The following is a 15972-nucleotide window of genomic DNA, read 5'->3' as shown; positions in this document are numbered from 1 at the left end:
GGACCAACTTTTTATTTTAGCTCAAGGTTTGCCTCGGTTCAAGAATGCCAGATGAACTAACCGTGATTGAAAAAAGGGTAAAAAAAATATGTGTGCATATGCAAGCTGCAAGAACTTAACACCTCATGGGGAAACAAAAGCCAAGTGCAGGTTGAGAAAGCCTGAAGAGAATTACCCTCAACAGTTAATCATCTGGATTTTTTGACGTGCTGCCCATACAGAGTCCCTACTACTACTAATTAAAAAACCAAACCTGTTAGCATGCTGGATTCCAGTTCTGTTTATGCAGAAACCTCACCGAATGGGAGCTGCTTGTAGGCACAAGGAGAAGCCTCCGCACTGTCAGCCAAAACAGCTCTGATCTTGTGTAGTAAGAATGTTTCTTTGCCTTTTTCTTTATCTTGCACTATACAGTGAAACTCATTGTGAATACAGAGCAAACATGTAACGAGCTGGGGCAGGTGGACAAGAATGGAGATTTTCCCGTCTAATAATTTCTTGGCCGTTGTTAAGGTTACAGATTTGACTTATTTGACTTGTCATCGTTTTGACAGAAATGGGCTAGTACAAACAGCTGCAACAACAGGGATACAGAAAAAGGTTGATTCAAAGGCAAATATCCTTTTGGGAAGGGTTAGTAGTAGATTAGTAGCAGTGACAGCATGAACAGAAGCACGGTGAAGCAAGAGGTCCGTAGACTAGGGAATTGATTTTAGTCTTCTACTACAGCACAGCCATCCCTGTGTTTTGGGGAGTCGGTGAGGGTGAAGCAAGAACTGGTGAAAGATTATTTTTGTTTGGACTTGGTTTTCTGTTCCTCTGCTTTCAGTATGGGGCTTAATGTATTTGAATTCGGTGGAGGTTTCCCAGGAATGTTTCAAATAGCCACGTCCTCACAGTTGAGAAAAGGCTTGAAACAATATTAAGAGACAGCTCTTTGGCGAACATGGAGAATACTTTCATGATTACTTATATATGTTGCCCTTTAATGCTGTTGTCTGCAGCCAAGCCCATTGGTAACTGAGGGTGTTCTGAGTCTTTGCTTGTTCACAAGATAAATATATACATTACGCTGTTGGTATGTGTATGGGACTTGGTAGTTTGTTATCGACCATTTTGTATAGTTAAAAATGCACTGTTAATGCAAAACATGCACATCTGCATGGGTATTTTTAAACTGTGTAGAAAGCCATTTGGGGGGGAATGGTTTTGTGCAAATTATGAGAAGAAGTTGGGTGGCTTCACGGGAAACCCAGCTTAGAAGCAGAGGGGGCTTATGTGCTGCTCCAGCATTTCTTCGGAAAACAAAATGAGCTTGCAGATCTTAATCAGCATTTTTGAGCAAGTGCCCATGTCACAAAAACTGTTAGCTCCTACGGGGGAGGAGATGAGGTTCTGGTAAACAAGATTATTGGTTCAGAAGTGTGCTGCAGTGCCGGTGTATGGAGGAAGCTGCCCCTAGATGGACGAAATGAGAACATTTAATATTACTAAAATGAAGACACAGCTAGTGAAAACTTAGATGTAGTCGTCAGACTCTCGATCCTCGTCTTAAGCAATATTTTTTTTTTTATTCTTGCTCTATTTAATTATGTTTGGCTTGTGGCTCTTTAAATTTAAAAAGTTTTTGAAACTTTTTGTATGTTTTTGAAAATAACTTTGGTACCTGAAGTATTGACATAAGTAATCTTTGGGTTCATACGTTGTGTGCTGTACCTCTTTTACGTGCTTTGGAAAAAAAAAAAAGTGGTGAAAAACGGTTGTTTTCATGAAACCAAAATCACACTTGTCAGATGCTGTTTTAGAATAACTCACCTCTGCTATGCTCTTCTGCAATTTGTGGATATCAGGGCCTCGGTTTCTATAACTATCCTAACAGTGGAAATAAGAATCATAACAGTGGGAAGTGTCTCTGCTACCAAGTGAGTTTAAACATTCAGGCTTACAACCGTGATTTCTTGAATATAACCAGAATTATTTACTGCCCCTTCAATTCACGGTTGATGACTTAAATCAGTTTCCACACACTATGATTTAAGTTCCTTGGGGACCCTGAATTTAATTACATCTATCTTTTTGTCAAAATAAGAGCTATTTGAGACTTCTCTTCCCAGCTACTTTGCGAAGCAGCAGTTACAGACCTGTGTTTTCATATTGTGCTCGTCATGGTTTGGATGGGGGAGAGAGGTTTCGGGGTGGGGGGCTACAATGGAAACAGAATTTTTTTTTTTTTTTTTTAATTATTGCTCAGGTACCACTCCTTTTTATGCACTGATGTTTCACTGGCCTGGACTTTCTCTGTGGGCTACAGCAAGAAAAAGACCCCCAAAGGAGGGATCAGGGGCAGGCGCCTCACCGGTGCGCCCCAACTTGCTTTCCGTGGGATCCTCTCTTTTTATGGCGGGTGAAGGGAGGGCAGAGCGCTGCAGCCAGGATGGGTGCCGCAGGGCTGGGTGGTCTGAACAAGTGCCAAGCGCAAAGTTTCTGCCAGAGACAACTGCCTGCTTGGTAACACCATTATTTCTGCAAGTAAGAATTGTCTACACTCTGATAAACAAATTCTACTTGGGCCTGGGTGGCTGGCATGTTTCTACTATGGAAATTATTTCAGTTAGAGAGAAAATGTGTCTCTTTGTAAAACATTTTTGAATTAAGTTGTTAAGCTTGTACAATTCCTGATATGGACAAAAGTGTACCCATATGAGTTGCCTCCCTCTCAGGCGAGAGCTGATGTACCACTATCAGCGCTGGAACCGAGCTTTCACTCGACTGCTGTCATTTATTTAGTATAACCTCATTTGTGCCAACAATTATAGTTTCAGATGGGTCTCATGGCGCTGGGCCTTCCTGGTCACATCATAGTGTTTCTTATTGTTTTGCTGCTGTGCTTAATATTTTCATTGTTTTAAGAACTGCAAAATAATGGCATTGAATTTTTGAGCTTGTTACGTCTTGCTGATGTAATATTCAAAGTAACCGGGGTAGGAGCATGACAGTTTCAAGCCTTAGCATTGATTTGCAAGGCAGGTGCCATATAAAATGTTTTCCCGTAACGGTTATGTTGCTTTTTGCCAACGTAATGATGTCTTTCTAATGCAGGAAAGCTGTAGCTTAGACCCCAAGATGTGAAGGGGGAGGATTTTGCAGATCAGAGCACTAGAGGGCAGTGCTGACCGCTGCAAGTAACTTAAAACTATGCGAGGGATAAATGGTACCAAAGATTTTGTAGCCTGTTTGCGAGGTGTCTCATAATTCTGCAGAAATATTGGTTGTTCGAATTAAGTACGGAGTTACCTCCTTGTTTCTTGCAGGTTTACCATGTCTCTTCTGACAGCTATGAGACGCAAAACCAGCACTACGGAAGGAGCTTGACAAAGGAAACAGTAAAGGACGGTAAGGGAATTTGTGTGTCAGAATTTGGCGCTCTTGGATAGTTTTCATTTATTTACTTATTTATAGAACTGTAGTAGTCTGTGCGTTCCCATTTAAAAAGTCCCTTTTTCTCCTCTTGCCAGATGGGTCTTTTGCAGTTTCTTGTATCATTTGAACTACCCGTCGCTCCTAAATGAAGTTTGCAGTTGGCTTTAACAGCAGTGTAGTCTATAGGAATTTCCTCATCACATGTGTTTTACTACTAATAAGGGCGTGATAGTGGTAGAATTCAGTTTCTTTGCAGCTTTGAGACTATAATGAAATAGAAAACTTTTAGAAGTATTAAATATTTAATAATATATATGTTTTTTATCTCTAGTTGTCTTCTGTGAATATGTCCTGTCTTTTCTATTAGAAAGCTACTGTAAATGCATCTTTCAGTTAAAGTGACCTTCTTGGTTGAAGTCAATCCATATGTTGCTCTACATTAACAATAAATAAAAATGCTACCGGCGTACATCTGTTTGGTGGTGATAACTATTTCAAACTAGTTATTAACTGATGTGTGTTTATCTGTCCCCCACCGAGAGACAGAAGGACACATGCACAAACACACCCCTCTCCAGAGCCGGCACTAACTTGTCAGCTCTGTCACTCACGATAAAGAGCTGCTTGAGCTTCGGTATCCCTGGGGAATTTAATGGGTCCCTGCCCAAAACTGTCCAGATGCTTGCTAAAATGACATGGGGAGCAGGAACCATGTTCATCTACTGTTTGATTGCTACACTGCTTAATTTTATTTACAATCCAAGCCCAATCTGTAGTATTATACAGCTGGCCTTATACAGGTGGGGCGACCGAAGGTATCTGAGTTCCTCAGTTCGCTTCTGATTTAGTTAGTACTTGCCTGAAAGGAAACTATGTGAATGCTGTCTGTTTCTTCAAATCAAGAACGATTCTCGTCCTGAAAGAAATGGAAAATGTTTGATTTCTTTTCAGGGCGAACATAATCCCAAAATGTGTCTATTTCTTGCAGGCATCTCCAAGTTTTTCCACAATGGGTACTGCTTGAGAAAAGATGCAATAGCTGCCAGCATTCAGAAGATTGAAAAAATTTTGGAGTGGTTTGAGGGCCAGAAGCAACTCAACTTTTATGCAAGCTCACTACTGTTTGTTTATGAAGGTTCATGTCAGGCAACAACCGTGCGGTTGAGTGATGTCACCTTGGCAGAGAAGAGAGGAGTGCCCAAAGGACTGTTAACAGGTGGAGACATACTGGAGTATAATAATAATATTCATGTAATAAATTCTACAGAGAATGGAAAAATTGAGGCCTCTGTAAGTAAAGGCTTGTCCAAATTTTATGCACTTCACAAAAAGGCATACTCTAAAAGGCACCACAGTCAACTCTCACTAAAAGTTGAAAACTTGGAGCAAGGCAACGTGTGGAAGAGCAGCGCGTGCATTACACAGGAGCACCTGAATGGAAACGTTATACCCCAGCTGGAAAAAGTTTTCTGTCACATGCCAGCAGAGATCAAGGAAAGCGCAAACGTAGAAGTCCGAATGATAGATTTTGCTCATGTGTTTCCTAGCAACACAAAGGATGAGGGCTACATTTATGGTCTGAAGAATTTAATCACAGTACTTCAAAATATTTTGGATAACTAAATTCTTTGCTATGGTTTTTACTGGGGGCCAATGATAAAGAAGAGCAACAACATGAAGAATTTCTGCACTTGTAATGCTGTATAACTGGGTTTGTATTGTTCTATATTTTATTTGTCTTTGTACTTTTGGTAGAAGGGTTTAACTTTTTATAATCTCACTCAGGAAAATAATTGATAGTTAATTAGAGAGTGTGAAAGGATGAAGATACTTGAGATTAAGCAGGATAGGTAAATTAGTAGGATGAAATGTATGTGGTTGGCTTAAATCCAAGGAGTACAGTTGTACAATCAGCAAGGGTTATGCTAGTTCCCATAACGACTTTAGCATAGATAACATTTGCCCACTTAGCCTTGACGCTGAGCCGTATCTCCATTAACAGGTTTTTAGAAAATGGACTGAAAACTATATAAAGTGCAGGATTGATGTCCTCAGTACTGCCCTCTTGTGTTTACTGTCTTTAAATAACTGGAGTTAACCCTACTTTGAGAGAAATCCCATTCTGAGTCAGTGCTCTAACCTGGAAGCCACTGTATCAAAAAGTGCTTTTCAATGTCACGGGACGATATTGCTGTTATTTCAAGACTGGTGTGGGCGCTTCCCCTCTTGGTGGTTGCCCGTAGCCGACGTTCACCACAGACAAGCTACAACGTAATTTGTGTTGAGGTGCTAAGAAAATGCTGGAGTAAAATATCGTAACAGGCTTAAACTGCACAACTGCTAGAGAAACTGTTTGTTCCTAAGGAAGAGTAAAAGAATGCAAATGTGAGATGTTCCAGGAACTAATTTGGTTTAGGAGATTAAGTCAATCTGTTAATGGAGTGTCTGATGTTGTGACTAAGGGAAATGCCTCGCTCCCTTGTTCTGATGGCCCTTCTCCAAAAACGTTGCTTTTAAAAGCAAACTAATTGAATGGGGAAACAAAGCATTTTGAGTAAGCATACAGAGATTTCCTGTAGCCGTTTGCCGCTTGTATTTTTGCAACAAGCGTTTCACATTTCCACTGCTGGGCAGCACCGACTGGAAAACGACGAGCAATACAGGTGAAGGACCCTTTACTGCGAGGATCCGGTTCAGCCCTGGAGCAACCAGACGTACCTCCGCTTGTCGCAACGGAGTTGTGGCTCTCTTACCCTGGGCTAAAGCCGTCTCTTTTTTTTTTTTTTTTTAAATGAAACACAGGCAAGCTCTGTAATTTGAAAGTTGTCCCACTTCCTTCTTTTCCACAGGAAAAATTAAAGCTTTCATATGGAATATTTGAGATCAGGATGATGTATGCAAAGCATTTTTGGTGTCTCTCTTCTGTATGCCGTGTATGTGGCTGTCCTACCATGCGTATATAGTCAGCTATACGAAAAGTCGGGGTGGAGGAGCCTTGCCATCCATAGAGCAAGGTTTTAATGCTTTAAGCAAGCCCCAGAAGTAAAACTTTTTAGAATGGATTTGGTCATTGGAAACGTACATCTTTTACATGTGGACTTAATGTGACACCGTGGCCTTGCTGCTCTCTCTGTATGATGTTCTGCACTATGCACTCATTTGTGTACACGTCTTTGCAAGTTCTCTACTTGACATGTGTTTTCTATATCAGAAAGAGATACTTTTTCAAACAAATAGGCTGTTTTAAATAAAGCTGAAATTTTAGCTCTTTGAGAACCTGAGTTAATTGGAAGAAACAGGGTATTATGTGTAGAACTATATTGTTTAAACTTTAGAGCTAATATTGGCCAATACATTCAAGAATGAAATCAATCTGTTAGTAACATAATGTTTTTGAAGCGTGGGAAAAGACGCTTGCAGGAGGGGCAGTATCATTTTGTTGAAAATTTTATGCAAATTATGGTGAAGGCTGAGGGGAAAATATCAGGAAGATAAAGTATTTTTTTTTCTACCTGGTATTTCCATTGCATCATGTAGTTAATATATTCCCAATTCTCTGTGAACTAATTTAAGCCATAGTCTAGGAAGAGATTGTGGTTTTGTTAGCTTTGACGCTGGTTTCTCTGTTATGATTTTGTTGTTCTATCCCGTAAATAGTCAACACTAGAGTAGTCTAGGCTGGTAGTGGCCTTGTATGATAAATTCACAATGTTTTATAGAAAATACGGGGGGAAACATTTATACATCTGAATTTTTGTCCTCTGTAATTCATCTCTTCTGGATTTTAATCCATTTTGTGCCGGAGAAATCAGACATCTGCCTCAAAGTAGTCAGTTATTGGAAAATGATCTGTATGCTCTTAGTATAAGCGCATTCTCCTGTCTCTGCTTTAAGATAGATGTCTTCAGTGTTTGAATGCTCTTTAAGTATTGATTCTTGTGTTGACTATGGCAGTGTTTGTAATGCACCTGGAATATTGTTAAACTGTCAGAATATTTTGAATAAAAAAAATAAAATAATTTTATCATGTTTTTTTACCGGTAGTTATTATGGATGTATTTCTATTAATTTAAAATGTAGCTGGAGAGATAACAGTATTTTTAATTGGAAGTTGTGTAAATAAAGCTTGCTGTAGAGGTGTTTTGGTGTAGTACCAGCTGTGAATTTAAGCCTGCAAAGGCGTTATATTCACGTTGTTCTTGCACATTTTAGATTCGGTGTTTGTAGTGTCTTGTATCTGATCAGATTGGTTTCAGTTATAGTTGGAGACACATTCACAGAAATCATTGAACAGATTACAGAATTAATTAGAAAATGAAGAGGGAGGCACTGGTCGCTAAATTATGCATCGCCATCGATCTTCCTCCCTCCCAGCGATGCCTCTTTTGTTCTCTGTACGAAGAGTACAGGACAGGGGACAGTTACGTGGAAATCTTTACGGAAATGGTAATGAGGCGTATAGGTATTTCTGTCCCATAAAACTGCAAGCAGGCCCCTTCCCCAGACTGGTGTGGTCTATCTGAGTGCTGTTGTCATTGACGAAAGCTGTCTGTTTTGGTTTTAAGCAATAAGAGTTTGATTTAGCAGAATCAATTGTCAAAAGGGACGATTCATGGAAGCACTGTCGTTCATGTACTCTCTGAGAATATACTTTTCTGAAGACTTTCTACCTAGGTGATTGTGAGAATTGTGTATAGGCTTACCTAGTGAGAGCTTGAATTGTATAAAGTTTTATAAAAAAGCATTTACATATATGGTATTTTTGGATATGGGTGGACTTTGTTGCATAAATTACATTGGAAATTGTTATACCATTATGAGATGTTTAAAGTATTTTAATCAAATCATTTTATGAACTAAACCAGACACTTTACATATAGTTGTAATTCACATGAAACTTGTACTGTTTTCCATTTTTTTTTTTCTGCTGTAATGCATAGCCAGACCGTTCTTGTCCATAACCCTACAGTTTCGTGGAGAACTTTTAAAGTACTCAGTAGATTAGGAAATCACTAATTCCCTCTAGTTTGATTAACAGAGTGCATACGTTCTTGAAATATTTCATTGCACGTGATATTTTAAGACGTTAGTGTATTATACATCTAGAGCCCCAGTAAAACTTCCTCACCTGCAGAGAGCTCCTGCTGATCTGAGTCTGGATAATGCAGTATTTAAAATGGGCCTTTTTAGATGTAACAGCAGCAGTGGGGAAGGGAAGGCATCACCTGCGCTGGCCATGGCAGGCAGGGGTGTTTACAGCCTGAACTTTTAAAATCATTGTAATTGTTTTCTCACTTCAAGATGTGAAGTACTATCAAGTTATAGGAAGACAGTGGAGGGATAGAGACTTGCATCCACATCTGCTGTTTAAAGTTACGATTAGTTGTTCATCCTCCTTCCTAATATTTTTTTTTTTTTCTCCAAGTAAGCTTTCCTCCTGAGTGCCTTCTTCGGCCCTTGCCACTGGTAATCTCCTGTAGCATCATTGTGAAATGATTTAAAGTGAAATTTTTATTTCCTAAAAAACTTATTCCCCATAACTGCTCTTAAAGTGCAGGTATTGAAAACCACTATCAAAATGCCTCAAATACGGTGGGAAATGCAATTTCCCTTTTGCACTCTTTCCCATGAAAGACTAGGAATGGAACGTTAGTGGGGAGCATGCCTCGATGGGAGACGGGATCGTAGGTTTTGTGAAACTTCTTTGTGTTTTGAAGAGGACATTTTGGGGGCAAGGCGAGTGACAGCCAAACTGCGTGAAGTTTTCCGTTTCTTACTGCAATTAATATTGAGGTTTGGGTTTAAGAAGGTAGCATAGCGGGAAGCGGTGAAAGTTCATAAGGAGCCCTGAGTAGGACATCTGGTCAGTTCTGCAGTGCAGGTAATGGCTACAGGTAAGATCCAAAGGCCGCAAGTCTTCAAGTATCTTGCAGGGAGAATATGCCATGCGTATGCATCGAGTTACAACAGACCGTGGTAGGGTGTTACCTGGGAAGTACATTCCTCTCCATAGCCACAGGCCAAATGCTGCCCGTTTTCCATGTTCACGGCAATCTATAAATGAAAGCTGCAGAGAAGGTTGTCATCCAAAGGACAAATGTAACTGAGCAGCGTTTGAAAGGGGAAATAGGAGAAAAGCTAAGGATCGTACAGCAGAAAACACACTTCAGGAAATGTCTTTTACTGTAGTCTTGTTTAGCGGAGATGGGCCCCGTGTGTTTGGAGTTTAATTTGTTTACTATATGACATTCAACAGCAAATCGTCAGAACAAAGGTACTTTAAAACCGCCTTAGTTTGAAACGTGTAGATTGGTTCAAATAGTTATTTGATTTTTTTTAAAAAAGTGACCTATGAAGTAACTTCCAAATACGTGTGTTGCACCTGACTTTAAATGAAACTAGAGTGCACAAAGGCACTTTAATACTCTGGGAACTGTACTGGAAGATAATTGAAAGCATGTGAAATTGCACCTGATGTTGTGTTGTTAATTGTTTTTAAAATCTAAAATTCTACATTAATTATGCTTGATGGATGAATGTATCTAGTCTAGTCTGGTCTCAGTTTCTTTGATTCAAGTGTCTCAAGCCGTCACTCAATCTCTTCTAATTTGTATGTGTTTGTAATTTCATTTGCTATTTTTTGCCATTATTGGACTGCAGGGGGCATTGTTAATATTACATGTGTTTATTTTATAGAACATTGTACTATGCTATCTACCAACTTTTGTAACTTAATTATATATTAAGTGATATTTAGGGTAATTCTAATAGCTGTATATTTGGCAAACTATTAAAATTTTCTGCAAGTGACTTGCAAGTATAATTGGTTTCTTTTTAATACAGGAAGATTGAGAAAAAGTTTTCTTGAATATACCTGCACTGATTAATCCCTCTTTCTTTCTTCTCTTTTCTATGCGCTCTATAATGGGTGTTTACCTTGGATTTACCAGTTTTGCTTTACCACCGTATTTTTGCCATTGTTTGTTGGGAATACCTGCCCTGGTATACACGAATCACCTCTATAAAATGAAAAAAAAAAAAAAAAAATCCAAATCCGCATACAAAAATAACCCCCAAACAACTTGTTTTTTGAACAAAAGCCCGTGCTTTGCTGTGTTGCATGTGAATTGTTGGTCAGCGTTGCATTTGATTTCCATAGCAGTCCACCAGTCTTTTTCCTAAAACCTGATTCCCTGCTAGGAAATACTTCTCTGAATGGAAGGGAGGATTGGAGGATTGGAAAAGACAAAGCCGTCCCCCTAATGGAGACACAGCAAAAAACAACTGAAAGGGATTTTTCCTAAATTTGCGACAGTTCAGGCCTTGATGAGCAACTGGAAAATGGCTATTTTACTCCAGAAGAATTGAACCTCAAGGTTACCTTTAATGTTTGATCGAAAGCTGTGAAAATCACAGCTTAAGGGTGTTAAAGCTGACTTGGTTTTTCTCCTTGGCCTTTCAGAAGAGAGTGAGTAGTTGGGCAGTAAAAGGAAGGCAGAGATGGAAAGGTGGAAAAGCCATGATTTGCCTTTGTGCTCTGGGTTGTGAAGCAGGATCCTGCGAGTTGTCCTCAAAGAGGACATAATCTGACCTGTGCATGAAAGAATTTACTGCCTATGTTAAGGCAGGCAACAGAGTTACTGCTTTGCAGATGCGAAAACTAAATTGAATTAATCAACTGATGGGCTTCGTGGTTGTAATTATATGGGAACAGTGGGTGCCAATTAATAGTAGTTTCCAGCTAAGGGATACTTGCAGACAATACCTGCAGTTATTCGGGAATATAGAGCATAGCAGTCTTATTTTACACCATACCTTCCAGTAAATGAATTAAATTGTTTATGGAGGATGTCTGTATCTAAAATTTCCATAATCCTTTAAATTCATCCTGCAAAACACTTACCAGGTCCATGAGAGGCTGTGTATGTTGTTGACGACAAGTCCTTTCGTGTCCACGATCAGGTCGCTAATTCTGAAAGCCAGCAAGAACAGCTTTCCAGTTTTGTTGTAAATCTGTTTGGTTTTGGTGTTTGGGTTTTGGTTGGTTGGTTGGTTGGTTTTTTTTTTAAAAGGCGTTGTCTTGCCTGTATACCAAAAGCTTTCTAAATGCGTTCATTACTCTCTGTCCTGTGGGTCTGCGCAGCCTTCCTTCCCATGCTCCAGAATTTGAGAAAGGATTAAAAATGGGGTGAGGCTGCAGCTGTGGCAAGAAGCATAGTTTTGTGAGGATCTAGTTTTTATTGGGTTTAAAATTTAAAAAATCTGACTGGTGGCTATGCATTGAAGAATCCTGTAAAGAAAACCCCATTTCCTTGTTGTTTTAGAGTGAAGGAGGAACCATGCTCCTTCGTTGCCTGCTGAAATGACTTGTCAGTGGGGTATCGCCCAGTTGGGGGTCACCTCATCTCTGCTGTCTCCTTCCTCGTGCTGACGTGAGGGTTTGACCGGCTGCACAGTGAAACATGTTGGGGAGCTGACGTGGCTGAAAACTGACTCAGACAAAGAAAATTTCACGTGGGGAGGTGCAGAGGGGAGCTGCGCAGAGCCCCCCCACAAGGAAACCCCATCCAGGAGGGACGTGGCGTTTCGGCTGTTTGGATACAGCCCTGTGTGAAGACCGAACCTACTACTCTTTTACCATAAAGTTCTACTTGCGAGTCTTCGCTAGCACAGCTATCGGGTTTCTTTTCCCCCGCCTCTCTGTTGCACAAAGCCTGACTAACGGCTGACGGATGCTAAACATTACGGTCCTGCTCTCGCCTCGCCCTGGGTGATCTGTTCCTGCCACCTCTCCAGCTCAGCCGAGGCTTTCTGCAGCGAGTGGGTTTCACTGGAAACCAATCTGACACACAAATTACTAATTTTCTGCTGTCCTGACTTCCTCGATTTGGCTCATTTTGGGGGAGACAAGTGCTTCTTCTGGGCACAGTGGAAGCGGTGAGAGATTGCGGCTGTGGAAGGGGATTGCTAGAGAGCCGTTAAGAAGGCTTACTTTTAATATCAAACATTTCTCTTCATCTCCTGTTGCCACTCTGCTGTCTTTGCTTGTACTTTTCGTCCTTCTTGCCATCCCCAAACGTAGACTTCCACTAAATGCAACTTATTTTAGTTTGTGGATTAGGTCATCACAAGATTTGATGATGAATGTAATGTTGAATAGAAACTCTAAAATACTTGCAGTCAGTACATGTTTTCCTCTGGTCATCTCTACATTTACTTTGACCCTCAGCAGAGCAAATAAATCTACCTATGTACTGTGCAGTGCATCTGTAGGGCAACCTGTAGCCTGCTGCACTGTGCGTCCCCACCGCCGGCAGTAAAGAATCAGCGTCAGCACACACTTTGGTTGATGAAGCATAAGGAAAAATGGAGTGCAGCCCATTTTCCCACAGCTATATAAGCTTTGCAATGTGGCTAGCAATAAAAAGTTGATTTTTGTTAGCAAATTCAGTGGATATAAATTGGGCAAGCAGATGGGAAGCTATCAAATAGATACTATGCCAAAGTACCAATTTTGCAAAATTACTTTCTAAAAGAAAAGCCAGAAACAAACCAGGAACAGCTACAAAGAAAATATGGACTTCTTGGAATTTGGTCAACACAAACAATTTGTTCTCAAATAGTGTGAGTCTGCAACTGGAGTAGCATCTCCTCTAGGATGTTTTGTCATCCTTTTTGCATGCAAAAAGCCACCCCTATGGTCTCGGGCTTCTCCAGTACCTGTTCATGTAAGTTTGTGGGTAGGAGAGGTAATTCTGGAAAAACATCGTGTTCAGTAGCAATCAAAACCGTTGGGAATTTGTATTGGGTCTCTATTTGATCCAAGCAGAAAACAGCGTTGTCCTACTCTGTAAGTCCATAAAAGCAATGGGTCTCCTATAGCTTGAATGCTCTGTGTGGTTTGCAAAATATTGATGGAAAGCAGGGCTGGACGGACCCTCATGCAGAATCACACAGCCTCTTGTTAGGTCTTACCCTGTTTAAAGTCACTGTGGACTCCCTTAGCCGGGGATGATGCATCTCCCGGGACCCTCCTGAGGTCACCCAGGGCATGTCTCCTCTCCAGCACTGGTGGCCAGAGCATCTTCCTCCTCTCTCCTCTGCCTATACCATGAGATGCCGACCTCAGGGACTCCCTATCCTCTTTCCAGTTTTTTTTTCTTTACTGTTTCTTTTTTTTCTGCTAAAATCCATCGGGGGGTGGAAGCAATGTTTTTAACCTGTAAAGTGCCATGTGATGCTCTGGGTCGTAGGCAGCTGGGTTGGTTATCTGTGCCCTTTTCCATCAGTACGCTGCTCTCCTTAGCATGTGGCAAATGTCCAGAATAACCCATTAAACTACAGTTGTTGCCACAGGCTTAAGTAATAATTTTTAATACTGTGTTGCACAGCTGCCTTCTTAAAGAAAAATAATGTTCTTGTGAATAGACAGCATGGCGTCAGCCTGCCTGCTTGCTTCTCTTTTAAATCTGATTTTTACTAAACTTAAGTATGAACCCCATAGTTCTGAAATGAACTAAAAGAGACTTATCATAATTGGTTTTATCAGTTAAACTGCTTTTGTGGTCTGTGTGAGGAAAATGGAAGCAATAAAATGGAAAAAGAGCAATCCAGGCATCAAAGCAACAGTTACGATCTGTCTGGGTCAACAGATGTATTTTGATGAGTTTGTAATTATCATTGCAAATTAGAAAAATGTACTGCATTATAAAGCGACTTGAGAGCTGGGCAGTTTGCACAAATGCTTCTCTTTGCTTTGTGTTGTTAAACGAATTAAACCAAAATCAGGGGCCGTACACATATTTTCGTTAAATTACAGTTAGCCTTAAAGCTAATCAAAATGCATGTAACTGGATTTTTTGGGCTGATTAAAGCCCAGCAGCTCACACAGGTTTGTGGGAGGTGCTTCTGAAACAACCTGAAGGTTTTCAGCAGCCTAAATTGAGCTCTCTGAAATCTTGGATCTGACATAAGTTATTTTAGTACTAATGGTAGTTCCTAAGTTTGACTAAGTTTAGCATTTGCTTACTCGTTGCTGAGAGTAACATAACTGCGAAGCCTTTGTTGGTGTTAGACCTTCGTGCAGCTACTGAAGGAGAGGTATCCTTGGGGGACGTAAAACATGCTCCTTTCCAGGGCTGGCAGCTTTTTGTTCAGTGGCCTTTTTCAAATTAATTGTACAGAGGGAAATACGAATGTAAAGAAGGAACAGAGTGGAAGAAGAAGGCGAGTCTCCAGTGCGACGCTTCCCCTGCATCCCTCCTCAGTCAGGGCTTTTACAGGATTCAGCCCACTGACTGTAACCACACGTTGGCATTTAATCAGCTTGAATTGATTTCTTCTTCTTCCCGTGCCTGGCAGCTTTTTGGGTCTGTTTTCAACATTGGTACCTCAATATCTGGAGCAAGGAGGCTCCAGGTCTCTCCCCTGCCACGGTGGTGCCTTGGAGGGGCCGATAACCAGCCAGGCTCTGTCATGGCTCATCTTTGACATCCAACTTGCGGCAAGACTACAAGCAGTAGTGTTTTAACACTATTAAAACTCTGTGAAGTCATGAATCCCTTGATCCGTAAAAGCCAGTGTGCCTCTAGGAAAATAGGCAAGACACAGAAGTCCTGAGTATGCCCTTGATTTACTCCTTTTTATTGACCCTTTTTCATTTTCAAAGCTTCCACCTCACCTGGCACTTGCCGATACAAAAGCAACTGCACTGTGTGTTGGAGCAGTCGGCAGGGCAGCCTGCGTGGGAAGTCGGAGAAGTGAATCAGGTCTTTATAATGCAAAACTTTTTTTGCCAGCAGGAAATGAAGGTGCCACTTTTAGTCCTCAATTATGTTAGCTTTGTCGAAATGAAAGTAGCTCCCAGGGTATAGAAATCAAGACAGAACGGACAATCAATCAAAGAAAGGACAGGGGAGAGAACAAGGCAGAAGAGGAGGAACGCATTTGCAGGGAACTGGGAGTCTTCCTTTAAAGAAAAGTGTATCGAAATAAAAGAAGTTTAACAAAAATAAGGGTTTGTTGCTTGCGAAGCATACCAGCGTAATGGGCTAGTAATAGAAATCATTGATTTATTCACACTAAAACAGAGCCTGGGAATTGCAGAAGGGCGCCCTTAACCTCACCTATGTTATCCTTAAATCCCAATGCCAGGTCTCCCCATGGGGGCCACTGCGATATTCCACGTGACTTTTGATAAAGTGGAAAACTGAATTCAGTTTTTGCCTTTAAGTGACTCTATCGTTTGGTACAGAAAACTCGAGCTGTTGCATTTTGGTTGGTGTTACTGAACGAAGAATGTTTGGGTCTGCTTTTCTCGGGGATGTCAGCAGGAGCTTTCCTCTTGGAGTATGTTTGGAAAAGACCCTTTTGCTCCTCTGATCGAATTCAGTGCCATTTCCAGTTGCACACTGCACCCGACTACAGAGTACTGCCAAGTATCCTGAGAGTTTGGAGGCTGATACAATGGTCTGCAGCATCCTCCTAAACCAGCTGCTTCTCTGGGTGATGCTAGGTGCTGATTTGCGATGTGCCCCTTGTACCCAGCAGGGA

General features: G+C 40.9%; 1 protein-coding gene across 3 annotated transcripts in view; it reads left to right on the top strand.

Annotated features, from left to right (window-relative positions):
- The window catches only part of IPMK (inositol polyphosphate multikinase), a 46511-nt gene extending 36281 nt beyond the window's left edge, over nucleotides 1–10230 (top strand). For 2 of the 3 annotated variants that reach the window (XM_087764839.1, XM_087764838.1), the window contains 2 exons: nucleotides 3312–3393; nucleotides 4409–7457. In XM_087764839.1, the coding sequence (XP_087620965.1) occupies nucleotides 3312–3393; nucleotides 4409–5043 (717 nt within the window). In that variant the 3' untranslated portion in view covers nucleotides 5044–7457. Of the gene's footprint in view, nucleotides 1–3311; nucleotides 3394–4408 lie in introns of all 3 variants that reach the window. The other variant, XM_087764840.1, reaches the window with a different exon arrangement.
- The last annotated feature ends 5742 nt before the right edge of the window (nucleotides 10231–15972 follow it).

The sequence above is a fragment of the Nipponia nippon genome, unplaced genomic scaffold, assembly GCF_047370975.1.
Source record: "Nipponia nippon isolate SJK-2023a ecotype South Korea unplaced genomic scaffold, ASM4737097v1 scaffold_3, whole genome shotgun sequence".
Taxonomy (NCBI): Eukaryota; Metazoa; Chordata; class Aves; order Pelecaniformes; family Threskiornithidae; genus Nipponia; species Nipponia nippon.
The sequence above is the reverse complement of the archived record's forward strand: the minus strand, read 5'-3'. Positions and strand labels throughout refer to the sequence as shown.